The sequence below is a fragment of the Trichomycterus rosablanca genome, chromosome 15 (assembly GCF_030014385.1).
Source record: "Trichomycterus rosablanca isolate fTriRos1 chromosome 15, fTriRos1.hap1, whole genome shotgun sequence".
In the NCBI taxonomy this organism is placed as follows: Eukaryota; Metazoa; Chordata; class Actinopteri; order Siluriformes; family Trichomycteridae; genus Trichomycterus; species Trichomycterus rosablanca.
The window spans coordinates 13,236,936-13,257,427 of NC_086002.1; the positions used below are offsets into that span (position 1 = coordinate 13,236,936).

Sequence of the window (20,492 nt, forward strand, 5' to 3'; positions counted from 1 at the left end):
TTACCATTAATTCACAAGTCAGATTTCAGTCTTAAGTCTTCAGTCATATTTTAGTTAAGACTCAATTAGCAATAGGCATATTGCACATAAGAATACTATGCTAATTCTAGGGAATGCACAATAGAGTACCCTGTATAAGTCATCCTCCTTTTTAAAGTTATAGATAGGGCCCTACTAAATTCATGGGAAAATGTGCTTAACTTCATGGACCTTGTTTTAAAAAAAAAATCACAGATTTCACAGCAGTCATTAACTTATGCTTATAAATTGAATGATAGAATAAATACAGAAGCTACAATACATAGCACAGCCTACTTTAATAGTTGAATGTAAGCCTAGAACATCCAACGACAACGCAAGGCTTCATGTTTTGTTAATTGAGTTACCCGAGTCGTGTTTTTAGCTGCTTTACACTTTGACATCTTGGACATTTTGACTAACTGATTGCTAACTGAATTGCTGTAGGATTGCTAGGACCACCTCATAGTGCAAATTAACCAGTAAACGTAAGACACCTGAATACTACATGAATTAAAAATGCTAAATTGCTAAACACAAACCTTACATTTTGAATTTTACAGCAAATTGTACATTACATGAGAAAAGGCTCATTTCACGGTTCGTGACTCGATTTTCTCGGCCGTGAATTAAATAGGGCCTTAAATATAGACCTGTGGCAAAATAATGCCTTTGTCTATGATCTTTGAATTACAGTCGCTCTTTACAGCTTAAAAATAGTGCCAAAGGTCATGTTACCACATTCAAGAATAAAAAATTCTAATAAGGCTAATAATTTGTATCTATACTGAATAGAAAACATATTTAGGTGCATGAAAAATCAAACAGGCACCCAGGTGGCACAGCAGGATATTCCGCTAGCACACCAGCGCCGAGATTCTGAACTCCTCGGTTCGAAACTTGGCATTACCACCGGTCAGCTGGGCACCATCTAGCAGGCATAATTGGCAGTGCCTGCAGGGAGGGATGACCGGAATATGTTTCTTCAAACGCTGTGTAAGGACCCTGATTGGCGGATAGATGCGCCTGTGCAGAGTGCATGGGTGGAAAACGGTTCCATTAAGGGCTGCGTGCAGGTCGGAGGAGGCGTGAGCAGCTATATACCCTCCTCAACGGCAAAAAAATCGGGGATCCCCAGCAGCGGGAGACAAATTGTGCAGACATTTACAAAATAAAAAAGCAAAGCAATGTGTGTAATATCAGGGGGAAAAGAAATATTTAGGTAGATGGCTATAATTAATGTTGTTTTTTGGTAGTCTTTTTAGTTAGTAGTGTCAGTCACTCCGGTGCATCTCATGACTCCATCAACAAGCAGTTCTTGTGTAACACATTTTGGGAGTCCTTTTTAAACAGTCGTTACATCCAGTAAAACACTTGTAATAGCAGCGCAATGCTTTTGGGAATCTCCAGTGTTCCAGCAAAACTCGTGCTCAAGCCCCTTGCTGTATCAAGCTCGTCATCTGGTTTTGTGATGGTTGAGCTTCTTAAAATCTTTGCTGTGGCCGTTGGGTTCCATGCCATCGAGTTTGAGGTGTGATGGACTGTAATGGCGGATGATGGCACCGGGCAGGAGGGCTACACATGCTATAAGCAGCAGCTGCAGCAGAGTTCTCCAGGAGAAGATGTCATCCAGGGATGTGATCTCCGACAAGATTGCTCCTGTCCTCACACAGATGAAGTTGTAGGGGATCAGACCTGAGGAAAAAAACAATCAACGTGAATAAATTAGATGCATTTTTTAACAGCCGCAACTTCACCTGAATGTAATAATTTCTCAGTTTTCATACATACATTCATACATATTATTTAAAAAGGATTATAGGTCATTATCAAGACCAGAATGCCACTGCAGACTTTTAGGTTGTATGCTTTGGCAAAATTCCAGCGAGAAGCATACCAGGACCAGTAGTTAAGTAATTGTCCACTAGTCGAAGCACATCTCTCTGTTTACATAAGTGATGGGCTTTATTTTGTTTGTTCTTTGTTCTCGCCTTTTTCTCAGTGTTTTATGCATAATTTTTGCAAGTTTTAGTGCTTAGTTATGCACCAGCAGTGCTTCAGACTCTGAGAATCTTTAGATACTCCATCAACAGTATACGATCATGGCAAAAAAAAGAAAACATTTCCTCCACCACACAAGGTAAATGACATTTCCCCCCCCCAGTAGTACAGTAGACCAATTTTAATATTAAAAGTCTTCAGTCATATTTTAGTTAAGACTCAATTAGCAATAGGCATATTGCACATAAGAATACAATGCTAATTCTAGGGAATGCACAACAGAGTACCCTGTATAGGTCATCCTCATTTTTAATGCTATAGATAGGAAAATGTGCTTAACTTCACGGACCTTGTTTTCTAAAAATCACAGATCTCACAGCAGTCATTAAATTACGCTTATAAATTGAATGATAGAATAAATAGAAGCTACAATACACAGCACAGCCTACTTTAATAGTTGAATGTAAGCCTAGAACATCCAGTGACGATGCAAGGCTTCATGTTTTGTGTTAAAAGACAAAAATTGTCAGTGTTTTGACACACCCCCTCTGCGTCGACAGAATTGAGTTACCCAAGTTGTGTTTTTAGCTGCTTTACACTTTCACATCTTGGACATTTCGACTAATCGATTGCTAACTGAATTGCTGTAGGATTGCTAGGACCGCCTCATAGTGCAAATTAACCAGTAAACGTAAGACACCTGAATACTACACGAATTAAAAATGCTAAATTGCTAAACACAAACATTACATTTTGAATTTTACAGCGATTGTACATTACATGAGAAAAGGCTCATTTCACAGTTCGTGACACGTGACATTTCCCCCCCAGTAGTACAGTACACCAATTTTAATATTTATTTACATGTTTTACATTACATATTTACATATATGTTTACTTTGATCATTTAACTGTTGATTTTATGCGCACGTTTAGCACTTGTGGACCTTAGTATAGAGATGTTCACAAGTCACAAAATACGAGTCAGAGTCAAGTCACAAGTCATTAGGCTAGAGTCCGAGTCAAGTCACGAGTCAATATAATTTACACAAAACATATATTGGAAATGTAGCATAAATAAACAAATAATATGCAAGTTCAAATAAAAAACAACAGATTAGCGATTGTGTTTTGCCATTTTACTTCGTGCCTTTACTTTCCTAGGTACCACTTAAAAGCTTAAACTGACGTTTTGTTTTCATTGCAAATCACAGCACAGCGGCCAAAATCCCAAACACAGCAAAAAAAAAAAAAAAAATCCATAATACTGCTTACCTTAGCTTATGTTCTTCCAGATGCTATTAAATTTATAACCGTGTGTCCCATTAGGAATATAATCCATTATTTTGTAAATGTGCTTATAATTAAAAAATCTCCAAACTTTTCCCGGTTGTGAAGTAAAACACAAACTTGTTAGAAAGCCAATCTAGCGTTTCATCGACACATCATCTTTGTAACACAAACTGAATGAATGCAAATAACAGCATTTCTTACTAAAAAATTTTAATCAGAGGGTCTGATTGGTTCAGAAAGCGGTTCTTACAACCATTAGCGCCAATTCTGTAGGAGCATTCCATTCTTATTATCTGTTACTGTGAAGTGCACTACGTAGGGTATTCCACTATTTTAAGTAGGGACCGACGCTTCAACTCTATGCCGGAAGCTGGCTGGAACATTTACCCATTGCGTGCGTTGCGGGTTAAGATGGCCGGAGCGTTATTAGAGAGCAGAAAATGACACGATCAGAATGATGTTGAATCATATATTTATATATATAATTGTCACACGTAACTAATGTTGCTGACTTTTGTTGTCCACAAGTCATTTTATGCGAGTCACGAGTCGAGTCCGAGTCATTTGAAACAAGTCTGAGTCGAGTCTGAAGTCGCTGTGTGTACGACTTACGTGCGACTCGCACCCTCTGGAAAAAAACCTCACTGATTTGGACAATCGCTTTTTACGGTCCAGTTCTCCCCACTTTTAGTCCTTTTAAATCAAGGTTCTTCTGTGTTTATTTAATAATAATTTCAATGATTATCCAGTAATTATCCAATAATAAGTAAAATAATAATAATACATTTTTACGTCACGTTTTATAGCTACATTGGTACATCAGTTTCATTCTAATTTACCTTTCTATATGAAATATTACTTAATATTATAAATTCAAAATATCAGTATTGTAAATATTATATTTCTCTTATACCTCTCAGTCCTAGCTAAGCTGGATTACCTGTACATTAAGCATTGTTGCACATGCTTACACATCTAGCAGTGACTTTAGTAGCAAAAATGCAAAATACCAATGAGGTGGCTAGTAATATTTCGCTCACCGATAAGGATGGAGAAGAAGAAAATGGACATGGGTATGTTGAGGATGGGTGAGGTGATATTCAGAAACCAGTTGGGCGTCATGGGAAAAAAACGCAAGAAGAGCAGGAAAAAGAACAAACTGCTTTTGTTTTCGTCCACCTGAAATACACAGAGATACAATCAATCATCCGTTCATGCAAACCTTATCCCTGTCATTATTATAATAATGGAGAATAAACTACAGTGGACCCTTGAGTTACGAACGGTTTACCATACAAACATTTCGGGTTACGAGCAATCTTTTTCAACTTAATGTACGAACAAATTTCGGATTACGAACAGAAATTCGCGAAACACGTGACGTCACCAACAAGTTGACTCCAACCATCTCTCGCTCTATCTCTCTCTCATATATATATATATATATATATATATATATATATATATATATATATATATATATATATATATATATATATATATATATATATATATATATATATATATATATATATATATACATTTTGTTACGTTACAGACATATTCGAAATCTGATTTAAGTATAGTTTTCTTTTAAAAAATCTACATGAAATAGCCCATAATGACAAAGTGAAAACATGTTTTCAGACATTTTTGTAAATCTTTAAAAAATGTAAACATTTAAACATAATGTATTCACACCCTTTGCTATGATGCTCAAAATTGAGCTAAGGTGCATCCAGTTTATACTGATCATCCTTGAGATGCTTCTACAACTTGATTGGAGACCAAATTTTTGGTGGTAAATTCAGTTGATTGAACATAATTTGGAACGGCACACACTTGTCTATAAAAGGTCTCACAGTTGACAGTGCATATCAGAGCAGAAACCAAGCAATGAAGTCAAAGGAATTGTCTTTAGACCTCAGAGACCGGATTGTGTCAAAGCACAAATCTGGGGAAGGATACAAAAAAATTTCGGCAAAATTTTAAATGAGTGGGTTCAGACAAAAGGTGCCATCATCTGAACTGTGTCTCAGATTCAGATGTAAATACCTGGAAATAAAAGCTGAAATGTTGATCTTTTGTCTCATATTCATCTTTTAATGTCAAACCCAAATGTTTTCAGTATACAGCAAAAATAAAGGGATTGGCCTCACTGTTCCAATACTTTTGGAGGGGAGTGTATCAGTGGCGGCTGCTGGTCTTTCAAAGAGGGGAAGCTCATTGTCGGCTTACATCATAAAATTTGTCAATTTATTTTTTTACATAAATTCTGCCCTCCGTTCCTTTTCAAGAAAATGACCTGTGATCCTATCGTACCAAGTAGGCGTCTTTTCCAGGGACTTGACCAGTGTCCTCTCAATGGCCAGCAAATAGTTGTCAATCAAAACGGGATTTAGCCTTTCGACTGATCCTCCAATCATCTTGCAGAAGCTTCGCATCCAGACCCGCCCACAGCTCCATTAACCCCCAGAGACGCTCAGCGTCCGGGGGCGGGACAAAATCGTGGCATTTATCCAACGACCGGCGAGCTTCGAAGGTATGAAAAAAAACGTTCCATGCAGTCCCATTGAAGTGAATAGACGCTCAGCTTCTGCGGGCAAATGCATTGACGCTACGGGAATGTATGAGAAGTTAACAAAATTGAGTCAGTCGATTTGTGATAAGTAGCTGATTCTGAACGAACTCGTCTTCGAGATGAACGTGTTCTAACGCATTTGTAGTCAATGAAATGTTAACACAACTGTACATATTTGACCATTTAATTTTTGACATTTTAGGGGAAGCTGAGCTTCCCTTGCAGTCTTAGAGAAATCGCCACTGGAGTGTGTGTGTATATATATACAGTGTATCACAAAAATGAGTACACCCCTCACATTTCTGCAGATATTTAAGTATATCTTTTCATGGGACAACACTGACAAAATGACACTTTGACACAATGAAAAGTAGTCTGTGTGCAGCTTATATAACAGTGTAAATTTATTCTTCCCTCAAAATAACTCAATATACAGCCATTAATGTCTAAACCACCGGCAACAAAAGTGAGTACACCCCTTAGTGAAAGTTCCTGAAGTGTCAATATTTTGTGTGGCCATCATTATTTCCCAGAACTGCCTTAACTCTCCTGGGCATGGAGTTTACCAGAGCTTCACAGGTTGCCACTGGAATGCTTTTCCACTCCTCCATGACGACATCACGGAGCTGGCGGATATTCGAGACTTTGTGCTCCTCCACCTTCCGCTTGAGGATGCCCCAAAGATGTTCTATTGGGTTTAGGTCTGGAGACATGCTTGGCCAGTCCATCACCTTTACCCTCAGCCTCTTCAATAAAGCAGTGGTCGTCTTAGAGGTGTGTTTGGGGTCATTATCATGCTGGAACACTGCCCTGCGACCCAGTTTCCGGAGGGAGGGGATCATGCTCTGCTTCAGTATTTCACAGTACATATTGGAGTTCATGTGTCCCTCAATGAAATGTAACTCCCCAACACCTGCTGCACTCATGCAGCCCCAGACCATGGCATTCCCACCACCATGCTTGACTGTAGGCATGACACACTTATCTTTGTACTCCTCACCTGATTGCCGCCACACATGCTTGAGACCATCTGAACCAAACAAATTAATCTTGGTCTCATCAGACCATAGGACATGGTTCCAGTAATCCATGTCCTTTGTTGACATGTCTTCAGCAAACTGTTTGCGGGCTTTCTTGTGTAGAGACTTCAGAAGAGGCTTCCTTCTGGGGTGACAGCCATGCAGACCAATTTGATGTAGTGTGCGGCGTATGGTCTGAGCACTGACAGGCTGACCCCCCACCTTTTCAATCTCTGCAGCAATGCTGACAGCACTCCTGCGCCTATCTTTCAAAGACAGCAGTTGGATGTGACGCTGAGCACGTGCACTCAGCTTCTTTGGACGACCAACGCGAGGTCTGTTCTGAGTGGACCCTGCTCTTTTAAAACGCTGGATGATCTTGGCCACTGTGCTGCAGCTCAGTTTCAGGGTGTTGGCAATCTTCTTGTAGCCTTGGCCATCTTCATGTAGCGCAACAATTCGTCTTTTAAGATCCTCAGAGAGTTCTTTGCCATGAGGTGCCATGTTGGAACTTTCAGTGACCAGTATGAGAGAGTGTGAGAGCTGTACTACTAAATTGAACACACCTGCTCCCTATGCACACCTGAGACCTAGTAACACTAACAAATCACATGATATTTTGGAGGGAAAATGACAAGCAGTGCTCAATTTGGACATTTAGGGGTGTAGTCTCTTAGGGGTGTACTCACTTTTGTTGCCTGTGGTTTAGACATTAATGGCTGTATATTGAGTTATTTTGAGGGAAGAATAAATTTACACTGTTATATAAGCTGCACACAGACTACTTTTCATTGTGTCAAAGTGTCATTTTGTCAGTGTTGTCCCATGAAAAGATATACTTAAATATCTGCAGAAATGTGAGGGGTGTACTCACTTTTGTGATACACTGTATATATACTGTATATATATATATATTAGGGCTGTCAAAGTTAACGCGATAATAACGCATTAACGCGATCTCAATTTAACGCGATTTAAAAAAATAGTGCCGTTAACGCAAATTCTATACAGGAAAAATTTACCTATACAGGTAGTGAGTGCCATGTAGAATTACATCACGAAGACCCGCATTGTTTTGTACTTAACCACGAAATACAAATGACACTAGTTATGTGGAGAACGTGTTGTCTTTATTGCTTAATCCACAACTTGGAGCATCACACTTAAACATAACACGCCGTTACCCGCTGGTCACCTGATACACATATCAGCTCAGTGACGTACAACACACAGTGGTAACGTGATATGCAGATCACGTAAATTATATATATCACACGCATGATAATAATAAGCTTTTTGCTCTCTTAATTTTCCCTGACAAGTGAAAAACCAAAATATAGCAACCTTAACATCATGAGGAAGCATTTCAAAGATATTTCTTTGCAATACTTTATCATTTCAAGAATATGATACAGACTGACCAACACTATTAAGCCAAATCAGCATTAAAAATTGACTTTACTTTTAATAAAAGTAGACTTTACTTTTAATAGCCTTCTACAATGCTGGTGCTTCTTAAAACTGAATATTTTCTTTTAAACAGAAGTGTTATTTAAATGCTATTAAATAGTTTTCCAACAAAATCCGCCCAATTTGGCGGATAACCGCCCAATCTGGCAACACTGGAACGCGTTATTATTATCGTGTTAACTTCGACAGCCCTGATAAAAACGTATTCTGATATCCAGTTAGCAGCGTAGGGTTTATATAGCAGCAGGTAGAATAAGGTGAGAATAAGGTGCAAAAACAATGCAATATTGTGCAAAGATGCAAGTAATATAGTCACTAGTATGAGTTGTCAGAACCCAGGGAACAAGATTGTGAATTAGTTTTTGTGTATGTTAGTGTATGTACACCGATCAGCCATATCAATAAAACCACCTCCTTTTTTTTAAAAAAATGCGATTAATCGCGATTAACTATATGAAATTCTGAGATTAATCGCGATTAAAAAATTTAATCGTTTGACAGCCCTAATATATATATATATATATATATATATATATATATATATATATATATCAATATATATATATATATATAAAATATACTTGTATTTATAACAAAAAAGACCATTTAAGACATTAGAAAGGTTAGGTAAGGGGGAGGTTTGGGAGGTCTGGCACGGATTAATTCTATTTACATTATTTCTTATGGGAAAAATAGGTTTAACTAACGAACATATTGACTTAACTTAACGAACATATTGCCCTTTGGAACCAATTAAATTAGTAAGTCAAGGGACCACTGTATCTGGTTTGTTTAAAAACAGTTTAGAACAACGATGGAGAGCCAAAATAAAGCACATCTGTTAAAAAAAATGCTGTTCTATACACTCCATACTCATCTGAATCTACTGAGAACTAGCATGGGAAATGAACAAAATGTTAAATTTTACTACTGAGAAATGTCGCCACCTGGTGAACACGTATAATAACTGCACGTTTATTGCACATATTCGTTATCACACATTTTCTCAAACCAAATCAAGAACCCTGTCACAATCTGAGAAAAATGTCAAATTGTCAATCACCCAATAAAATACTTTTGTATTTTAAAATATTTTATACCCACCTATATGTTTTCCCCACGACTTTCAAATATGTATCTTTTGACCCTTTCTATTGCATACATTGCCTTTACATTTTACATTGTTTTCATTGCCAAATGACCCATACCATACCCAAGTATCAATGCTACATTTGGTTTAGAAAGAAACTGCACAGACAGTTGATTGGTCAAATGCAGCTGTCACAGAAACAAGCACTATATTTAAACCACAACTGCAGTAGATTTTTTTTTTAATTCAGTGCTACTAAAAGCATAAAAACCTTTCACAACAACAACCTCAGTGGAGAAACTAACATTTTTTCTGTTGTTGGTACTTCTACTGCTAATGGATACTGAGGCATAGGCTATGTGCTCTCAGTGTCTTCTTAATTTTAGGGGTAACTTTGCGAAATGAGAAATTAACAATAGAACAGAGGTTCTTACGTCATATTAGGGCCACTTTAAAGAAAAATATATTTTTAAGCTTCGAATTTGAGAATAAAGTCGTATAAATTTCAATTTCGAGAAATGATTTTGAGATTAAAGTCTAAATATTATGGCCATAGCAACCTCCTTGTGTTATGTTCATGTTTTGGTAAAGTTATACTTTCCTATCAGTTTCACAAATAAAGAAATCCCCAATCTCCTGCCACATCAGCATCAGTTTGTTATTAGCAATAAAACTGCTCTGCAATAAACTGTTTATTTAGAAGAACGTGTGCCACCGGTGCGCTCGGCGTCTGCGTCATCGCCAGTACTTCAACCCAGCCTTATGGACTAAGTAAAGCCACACGGCATCGCTATGAATGGTTGCACTGACGGGTTTAGTCATCATGTCATGTGGATGGAAGCATACAATACAAACAACCACACAAAAATAATCGCGGGTTATTGGATAACCACAGAAACATCGGAGGCTGCCCTCAGCGCTTGCGTGCCCATCCAGGTACTGAGACCCGTGCTTCTCTGAACTGACAACACTCTTTGGCCATAATATTTCGACTTTATTCTCATAATATTTCGACTTTTATCTCAAAATCAAAACGTAGAAATATTTTTACAGTGGCCTTAATACGCCGTCGTAGGTTCTACAGTGCCCCCTTTGGCTTCCAATTTTAAACATAACAATTCCACACAAAACTGCAACTTCTTATTAAATAAAATGAAAAAGTGACAAATCACCTTCACATAGGAATTATTACAAGTGATATGCATTATTTATCTTACATTTTTACTGTGTAAATCACAAACTTGTCCGTCTTTTGCTTGCAGTGCTCAAACAAGCCTCATTCATTTGCATTGCTGTGTCCCCCTGCAATAGCTTAATGCCCCCTAGCCCCCAAATTGGGAACCACTACTGTAGTGTATTATACAAACAGCCTTTGCAGCCGTGTTCTTGGCCAAATTGTATCAAATTTTGGTGTCTTTGTGCTCGGTTGCACATCCATCTTCAAAAAGTGTAGGTTCATTTGGTAAAAGTAAAAATGCAAAAATAGCACAAACTGGCTACTGATGAATGAAAACTTTCTAGATTCACAGTGCTTTAGGCAGACGTAGCTATGGTGACATACCGCAAATTAAAGAAACAGCGGCCGGTCACGTTGACCTGTTCGAATGAGGCGTGATCTACCAGCATGTACTGTGCAATCGACCTCTTAGATCGCGATCGACTTTATGGGTACCCCTGCCGTAAATAGATACAGTATATGAGGTCTGATGGTACACAAGCCAAAACATAAAGAATAGTAATTTACTGTACAGTAATATACAGGCAAATATACAGTATAAACACTGGTAACATTTTAAACTTGATACAAAAAACCTAATGTATAAACTGAACAAAATTTCTATAAACACTCACCTTTCTCTGTAACATGGCCACTTTATCAGGGAAGAGGCGAATGACGTGGCGTTTGCCAAACATATGAGACAGCAGGTAGCAGTTGGTAGAACCCACCGTTGTAAGAGTACAGGCGATGAGGAGGCCATACCATGGGCCGAACAGTGCCCCTGCCAGCATGTTCTGCAATTAAAAGGTACAAATTTAGAAGAGTCAGAGGAGTCTTGTCTTATCTAGTGATGTTAAAAGTAAAAGAACACAGAAGTGATTTGCAGGTACAGTGATTGTGTTGTCTAAACAAAAAAACTTAGACATAATTGATGAGCTATCACTGGGGCAGTGGTAGCTCAGTGGTTAAGGTACTGGACTAGTAATCAAAAAGTTGCTGGTTCAAGCCCCACCACCGCCAAACTGCCACTGTTGGGCTCCTAAGCAAGTCCCTTAACCCTCAACTGCTCAAAATTGAGTGTGGTCCAATAAAAAAATCTGATAGACACCTGGATAACTTAGTCTAGTTATTTGGTGGATGTATATCTACCGTATAATCTAATCTGCACAAAAAAAAAGCAAGAGTCAGCAGTACCCTCAACACTCACTCACTTTCTTAACCGCTTATCCAATCAGGGGCGCAAGGCACAAAGTAACACCCTGGATGGGGCGCCAGTCCATCGCAGGGCAGACACACATACACACACACATACACACACACAGACCCATTCACCTATAGGGCAATTCAGTATCTCCAATTAACCCGACTGCATGTTTTTGGACTGTGAGAGGAAACCGGAGCTCCCGGAGGAAACCCACACAGACACAGGGAGAACATGCAAACTCCACACAGAAAGGACCTGGACCTGAACCCAGGACCTTCTTGTTGTGAGACGACAGTGCTACCCACCGAGCCACCGTGCCACCCTAAGACCCCAAACAGTAGTGTATACATTAGGGGTGTTAAGAACACAATATTAATATAAAAATATTTTTTTATTTACAGTTTCCATAAAATTAGGAACAGTCATAAAGTGTCAAGCTGATTGAAAAAGCTGTTAAACGTGCTGTTGCTTACGGCCACACCACCTTGAGAACGCCTGATCTCGTCCGATCTCAGAAGCTAAGCAAGGTTGGGCTCAGTCAGTACCTAGATGGGAGACCGCCTGGGAATACTGAGTTCTGTAAGCTCTCTAAGTGGTAGCCTAGTGGGTAGAGCTTTGGGCTATCAACTGGAAGATCAAATCCAGGCTCGGCTATGCAGCCACTGTTGGGTCCTTGAGCAAGAACCTTAACCCTGTCCGCTACAGGGGCGCCGTACGATGGCCGACACTGCGCTCTGACCCCAGCTTCCAAACAAGCTGGAATATGCGAAGAAAGAATTTATATATATATATATATATATATATATATATATATATATATATATATATGATAAATAAAGGACATCTATCCATCTATCTATCATCTATCTATCCATCCATCCATCCATCCATCTATCTAAAAAGGCTCTGGGGTCTCAGGGAGAACAAGACAAACAGAACCCCAAACAGAACAAGATGGTTAGGATTTAAACAGTCCAATTACTCCAGCAGCTGGTGTGTACATCATACTGACACAATATTTGGTGCAGTTCAATGACATTCACGATGTAAACTCAATCTATGAATAAAATAAAGCCATATTATAAGAATAATGCCATTATGTGCTGTGTGACACCATTAAAATTTTAACATTAATTTTACTCATAAGCTGTCTCATGAAAACCTAATGTAAATATAATTGTGCTTCTAATTAACTGATAAGAGATTCTTAACATGGATTAAAATGAAGTGTCCGCCGGGAACCTACACAGACATGATTGGCTGTGTCTTTTGGGAGGAATGTTCTAAAGGAATTGTTGTCATTATTGCTGCAATTATGGGGAAAGACTCAGCTGTTGACTACAAAAGCGTGTCTGAGGGTCAGGGCTGGGGTAGTGCAAGCAGCAGGAGGAGTAATAATTGGGAATTAGGGACTGGAAATGGCTAGATTGGGGGAAATTGGAAATACAAAAATAGAATATAAAAAAAATCAACAGTATGATGTTAAAATGAGAAAATACTTTGTTAGTTAGATGATTATTAAAAAATATTTTGCAGCATCACTAAAACATGTTATGCTACTGAAAGCAATCTGATTAATTGTCTTAAGTAGACGTTTTATTTTTAATTGACATGTCCTATTTGTTCTACTGTATTATTCTATTAGCAGAATATTTAAATGTATGTAACCTACACTGATCAGCCATAACATTAAAACCACCTTGTTTCTACACTCACTGTCCATTTTATCAGCTCCACTTACCATATACTGGTGCTGGTCATAAAATTAGAATATCATGAAAAAGTTGATTTATTTCAGTAATTCCATTCAAAAAGTGAAACTTGTATATTATATTTATTCATTACACACAGACTGATATATTTCAAATGTTTATTTCTTTTAATGTTGATGATTATAACTGACAACTAATGAAAACCCCAAATTCAGTATCTCAGAAAATTAGAATATTACTTAAGACCAATACAAAAAAAGGATTTTTAGAAATGTTGGCCAACTGAAAAGTATGAACATGAAAAGTATGAGCATGTACAGCACTCAATACTTAGTTGGGGCTCCTTTTACCTGGATTACTGCAGCAATGCGGCGTGGCATGGAGTCGATCAGTCTGTGGCACTGCTCAGGTGTTATGAGAGCCCAGGTTGCTCTGATAGTGGCCTTCAGCTCTTCTGAATTGTTGGGTCTGGCGTATCGCATCTTCCTCTTCACAATACCACATAGATTTTCTATGGGGTTAAGGTCAGGCGAGTTTGCTGACCAATTAAGAACAGGGATACCATGGTGCTTAAACCAGGTACTGGTAGCTTTGGCACTGTGTGCAGGTGCCAATTCCTGTTGGAAAATGAAATCTGCGTCTCCATAAAGTTGGTCAGCAGCAGGAAGCATGAAGTGCTCTAAAACTTCTTGGTAGACGGCTGCGTTGACCTTGGACCTCAGAAAACACAGTGGACCAACACCAGCAGATGACATGGCACTCCAAACCATCACTGACTGTGGAAACTTTACACTGGACCTCAAGCAACGTGGATTCTGTGCCTCTCCTCTCTTCCTCCAGACTCTGGTACCTTGATTTCCAAAGGTAATGCAAAATTTACTTTCATCAGAGAACATAACTTTGGACCACTCAGCAGTCCTTTTTGTCTTTAGCCCAGGCGAGACGCTTCTGACGCTGTCTCTTGTTCAAGAGTGGCTTGACACAAGGAATGCGACAGCTGAAACCCATGTCTTGCATACGTCTGTGTGTGGTGGTTCTTGAAGCACTGACTCCAGCTGCAGTCCACTCTTTGTGAATCTCCCCCACATTTTTGAATGGGTTTTGTTTCACAATCCTCTCCAGGGTGCGGTTATCCCTATTGCTTGTACACTTTTTTCTACCACATCTTTTCCTTCCCTTCGCCTCTCTATTAATGTGCTTGGACACAGAGCTCTGTGAACAGCCAGCCTCTTTAGGTGTCAATGCTTGTCTTCTGGACAACTGTCAAGTCAGCAGTCTTCCCCATGATTGTGTAGCCTACAGAACTAGACTGAGAGACCATTTAAAGGCCTTTGCAGGTGTTTTGAGTTAATTAGCTGATTAGAGTGTGGCACCAGGTGTCTTCAATATTGTACCTTGTCACAATATTCAAATTTTCTGAGATACTGAATTTGGGGTTTTCATTAGTTGTCAGTTATAATCATCAACATTAAAAGAAATAAACATTTGAAATATATCAGTCTGTGTGTAATGAATATAATATACAAGTTTCACTTTTTGAATGGAATTACTGAAATAAATCAACTTTTTCATGATATTCTAATTTTATGACCAGTACCAGTAGAAGCACTTTGTAGTTCTACAATTACTGACTGTAGTCCATGTTTCTCTACATAAATTTTTTTTAGCATGCTTTCACCCTGTTCTTCAATGGTCAGGACCACCACAGAGTAGGTATTATTTGGGTGTTGGATCATTCTCAGCACTGCAGGCACAATGAAATGGTGGTGGTGTGTTAGTGTGTGTTCTACTGGTATATACAGTAGTATGGAGTAGATCAGACACAGCAGTGCTGCTGGAGTTTTTAAATACCGTGTCCACTCACTGTCTACTCTATTAGACACTCCTACCTTGTTGGGCCACCTTGTAGATGTAAAGTCAGATATGATTGCTCATCTATTGCAGCTGTTTGAGTTGGTCATCTTCTAGACCTTCATCAGTGGTCACAGGACGCTGCCCACAGGGCACTGTTGGCTGGACATATATTTGGTTGGTGAACTATTCTCAGTCCAGCAGTGACAGTGAGGTGTTTAAAAACCATCAGCATTGCTGTGTCTTATCCACTCATATTAGCACAACACACACTAACACACCACCACCATGACAGTGTCACTGCAGTGCTGAGAATGATCCAACATCCAAATAATACCTGCTCTGTAGTGGTCCTGTGGGGGTCCTGACCATTGATGAACAGCATGAAAAGGGGGCTAACAAAGCATGCAGAGAAACAAATGGACTACAGTCAGTAATTGTAGAACTACAAAGTGCTTCTATATGGTAAGTGGGGCTGATAAAATGGACAGTGAGTGTAGAAACAAGGAGGTGGTTTTAATGTTATGGCTGATCAGTGTATTAATGTACAGATTGCCTAAACTGGATAATTCTGTGGATTGAAATAAAAACACAGAGTAATCTCTATTTAGGGCAACAGAGAACATTTAACATTTGAAACATTGCGATACTAACCAGAAATGAGGAGCCAGGAATGGCAAAAGACTGCTTGTAGAGGTAGGCACTACAGAAAAGCACCAGCACATAACCTGTGTGCTGGCGTTTATAGAACTTCAGCAGCTCTGCCAGATCACGTAGTTCCTCCAGATCTGAAGGGAATTGCAACCTGAACAGTAAACAGAAAAAACATACAGGAATATGAGCATGAATTCAAAACACTATGAAATTAGTCCAGTTTTGGTTATGGAAGAAGATCTGGTGACATATTTAAGAGTTAAAATGAAAAGTGTAGAATTGAGAGGTGTTCTGTTTGTTTGTTTATTTATTAGGATTTTAACATCATGTTTTACACTTTGGTTACATTCATGACAGGAACAGTAGTTATTCATTACACAAGATTCATCAGTTCATGGACAATTTGGACAAAAATCTCCAATTCACCTCACTTGCATGTCTTTGGACTGTGAAAGGAAACCGGAGCACCCAGAGGAAACCCACGCAGACACGGGAAGAATATGCAAACTCCACACAGAAAGGACCCGAACCGCCTCACCTGCGGATCGAACCCAGGACCTTCTTGCTGTGAGGCGACAGTGCTACCCACTTGGCCACCGTGCCACCCGAGAGGTGTTCTGTACTGTACCATACAGGTCTAAGTCTGTATTTCTTTGTTCATTCCTTAATCTATTTTTTTCTAAACCATTAGAGAAGCTGGAAAAGGCTGGGAATCCATTTTCTAAAGACATGGGTGGAAATCAACCAGAAATAATATCAAGTGTTTACAAATAGAGGGAATTCAGTACTATACTAAAAATAAAAATACAAGCAAAAACTTATCATGTATTTTGTGTTTACTCAAAAAGAACAAAGAAGACTTTATACTGAATAGGGTTTTAAGCAGTTGGGGGTATAGAGTCCTGCTTCAGTTTTGGAAGCTCGGTTGTTACAGATTTTGAACTTTTTAATGATTTTTTTTTTTTTTTTTTTTTTTTTTTTTTGGTCATATGCAATCACCTGATTGTAATTCATCTCTACTGCTGCAGACCTCCGCTCCTGACCATGGAGAGTCACAACTGTGACACCTGGCCGGCTGATAGCGGAGCTGAGATTTAAACCCGAAAGCTCGAGATCCCAGCACTGGTGGGCTAGTGTATTTTACAGTTGTGCCACCTGAGCCCTCCTTTTTATTTTTAAAACAAAAATAAAATACATTATATATACATATATACATATATGTATATATATATACACATATATACACACATACATATATATATACACATATAAACATATAACATATACGATATACAGTGTATCACAAAAGTGAGTACACCCCTCACATTTCTGCAGATATTTAAGTATATCTTTTCATGGGACAACACTGACAAAATGACACTTTGACACAATGAAAAGTAGTCTGTGTGCAGCTTATATAACAGTGTAAATTTATTCTTCCCTCAAAATAACTCAATATACAGCCATTAATGTCTAAACCACCGGCAACAAAAGTGAGTACACCCCTAAGAGACTACACCCCTAAATGTCCAAATTGAGCACTGCTTGTCATTTTCCCTCCAAAATGTCATGTGATTTGATAGTGTTACTAGGTCTCAGGTGTGCATAGGGAGCAGATGTGTTCAATTTAGTAGTACAGCTCTCACACTCTCTCATACTGGTCACTGAAAGTTCCAACATGTCACCTCATGGCAAAGAACTCTCTGAGGATCTTAAAAGACGAATTGTTGTGCTACATGAAGATGGCCAAGGCTACAAGAAGATTGCCAACACCCTGAAACTGAGCTGCAGCACAGTGGCCAAGATCATCCAGCGTTTTAAAAGAGCAGGGTCCACTCAGAACAGACCTCGCGTTGGTCGTCCAAAGAAGCTGAGTGCACGTGCTCAGCGTCACATCCAACTGCTGTCTTTGAAAGATAGGCGCAGGAGTGTTGTCAGCATTGCTGCAGAGATTGAAAAGGTGGGGGGTCAGCCTGTCAGTGCTCAGACCATACGCCGCACACTACATCAAATTGGTCTGCATGGCTGTCACCCCAGAAGGAAGCCTCTTCTGAAGTCTCTACACAAGAAAGCCCGCAAACAGTTTGCTGAAGACATGTCAACAAAGGACATGGATTACTGGAACCATGTCCTATGGTCTGATGAGACCAAGATTAATTTGTTTGGTTCAGATGGTCTCAAGCATGTGTGGCGGCAATCAGGTGAGGAGTACAAAGATAAGTGTGTCATGCCTACAGTCAAGCATGGTGGTGGGAATGCCATGGTCTGGGGCTGCATGAGTGCAGCAGGTGTTGGGGAGTTACATTTCATTGAGGGACACATGAACTCCAATATGTACTGTGAAATACTGAAGCAGAGCATGATCCCCTCCCTCCGGAAACTGGGTCGCAGGGCAGTGTTCCAGCATGATAATGACCCCAAACACACCTCTAAGACGACCACTGCTTTATTGAAGAGGCTGAGGGTAAAGGTGATGGACTGGCCAAGCATGTCTCCAGACCTAAACCCAATAGAACATCTTTGGGGCATCCTCAAGCGGAAGGTGGAGGAGCGCAAAGTCTCGAATATCCGCCAGCTCCGTGATGTCGTCATGGAGGAGTGGAAAAGCATTCCAGTGGCAATCTGTGAAGCTCTGGTAAACTCCATGCCCAGGAGAGTTAAGGCAGTTCTGGGAAATAATGGTGGCCACACAAAATATTGACACTTCAGGAACTTTCACTAAGGGGTGTACTCACTTCTGTTGCCAGTGGTTTAGACATTAATGGCTGTATATTGAGTTATTTTGAGGGAAGAATAAATTTACACTGTTATATAAGCTGCACACAGACTACTTTTCATTGTGTCAAAGTGTCATTTTGTCAGTGTTGTCCCATGAAAAGATGTACTTAAATATCTGCAGAAATGTGAGGGGTGTACTCACTTTTGTGATACACTGTATATACTACATACATACACACACACACACACACACACACACACACACACACACACACACACACACATACATACATACATACATACATACATACAGTGTATCACAAAAGTGAGTACACCCCTCACATTTCTGCAGATATTTAAGTATATCTTTTCATGGGACAACACTGACAAAATGACACTTTGACACAATGAAAAGTAGTCTGTGTGCAGCTTATATAACAGTGTAAATTTATTCTTCCCTCAAAATAACTCAATATACAGCCATTAATGTCTAAACCACCGGCAACAAAAGTGAGTACACCCCTTAGTGAAAGTTCCTGAAGTGTCAATATTTTGTGTGGCCACCATTATTTCCCAGAACTGCCTTAACTCTCCTGGGCATGGAGTTTACCAGAGCTTCACAGGTTGCCACTGGAATGCTTTTCCACTCCTCCACTCACGGAGCTGGCGGATATTCGAGACTTTGCGCTCCTCCACCTTCCGCTTGAGGATGGCCCAAAGATGTTCTATTGGGTTTAGGTCTGGAGACATGCTTGGCCAGTCCATCACCTTTACCCTCAGCCTCTTCAATAAAGCAGTGGTCGTCTTAGAGGTGTGTTTGGGGTCATTATCATGCTGGAACACTGCCCTGCGACCCAGTTTCCAGAGGGAGGGGATCATGCTCTGCTTCAGTATTTCACAGTACATATTGGAGTTCACGTGTCCCTCAACGAAATGTAACTCCCCAACACCTGCTGCACTCATGCAGCCCCAGACCATGGCATTCCCAGCACCATGCTTGACTGTAGGCATGACACACTTATCTTTGTACTCCTCACCTGATTGCCGCCACACATGCTTGAGACCATCTGAACCAAACAAATTAATCTTGGTCTCATCAGACCATAGGACATGGTTCCAGTAATCCATGTCCTTTGTTGACATGTCTTCAGCAAACTGTTTGCGGGCTTTCTTGTGTAGAGACTTCAGAAGAGGCTTCGTTCTGGGGTGACAGCCATGCAGACCAATTTGATGTAGTGTGCGGCGTATGGTCTGAGCACTGACAGGCTGACCCCCCACCTTTTCAATCTCTGCAGCAATGCTGACAGCACTCCTGCGCCTATCTTTCAAAGACAACAGTTGGATGTGACGCTAAGCACGTGCACTCAGCTTCTTTGGACGACCAACACGAGGTCTGTTTTGAGTGGACCCTGCTCTTTTAAAACGCTGGATGATCTTGGCCACTGTGCTGCAGCTCAGTTTCAGGGTGTTGGCAATCTTCTTGTAGCCTTGGCCATCTTCATGTAGCGCAACAATTCGTCTTTTAAGATCCTCAGAGAGTTCTTTGCCATGAGGTGCCATGTTGGAACTTTCAGTGACCAGCATGAGAGAGTGTGAGAGCTGTACTACTAAATTGAACACACCTGCTCCCTATGCACACCTGAGACCTAGTAACACTAACAA

General features: G+C 39.7%; 1 protein-coding gene and 1 non-coding gene across 2 annotated transcripts in view; one reads left to right on the forward strand and one right to left on the reverse strand.

Moving 5' to 3' along the window:
• Positions 1 to 979: 979 nt before the first annotated feature.
• Positions 980 to 20,492, reverse strand: part of tmem41ab (transmembrane protein 41ab) — a 35,456-nt gene continuing 15,943 nt past the window's right edge. Inside the window, exons 3-6 of the mRNA XM_063010576.1 lie at positions 16,113 to 16,263; positions 11,324 to 11,485; positions 4,353 to 4,491; positions 980 to 1,713 (exon numbers count right to left, since the gene is read on the reverse strand). Coding sequence (XP_062866646.1) covers positions 1,475 to 1,713; positions 4,353 to 4,491; positions 11,324 to 11,485; positions 16,113 to 16,263 — 691 coding nt within the window. The 3' untranslated portion in view covers positions 980 to 1,474. The remainder of the gene's footprint in view (positions 1,714 to 4,352; positions 4,492 to 11,323; positions 11,486 to 16,112; positions 16,264 to 20,492) is intronic.
• Positions 12,363 to 12,481, forward strand: LOC134329737 (5S ribosomal RNA). The gene has a single exon (XR_010014958.1). It is a non-coding gene; the product is annotated as a 5S ribosomal RNA (ribosomal RNA).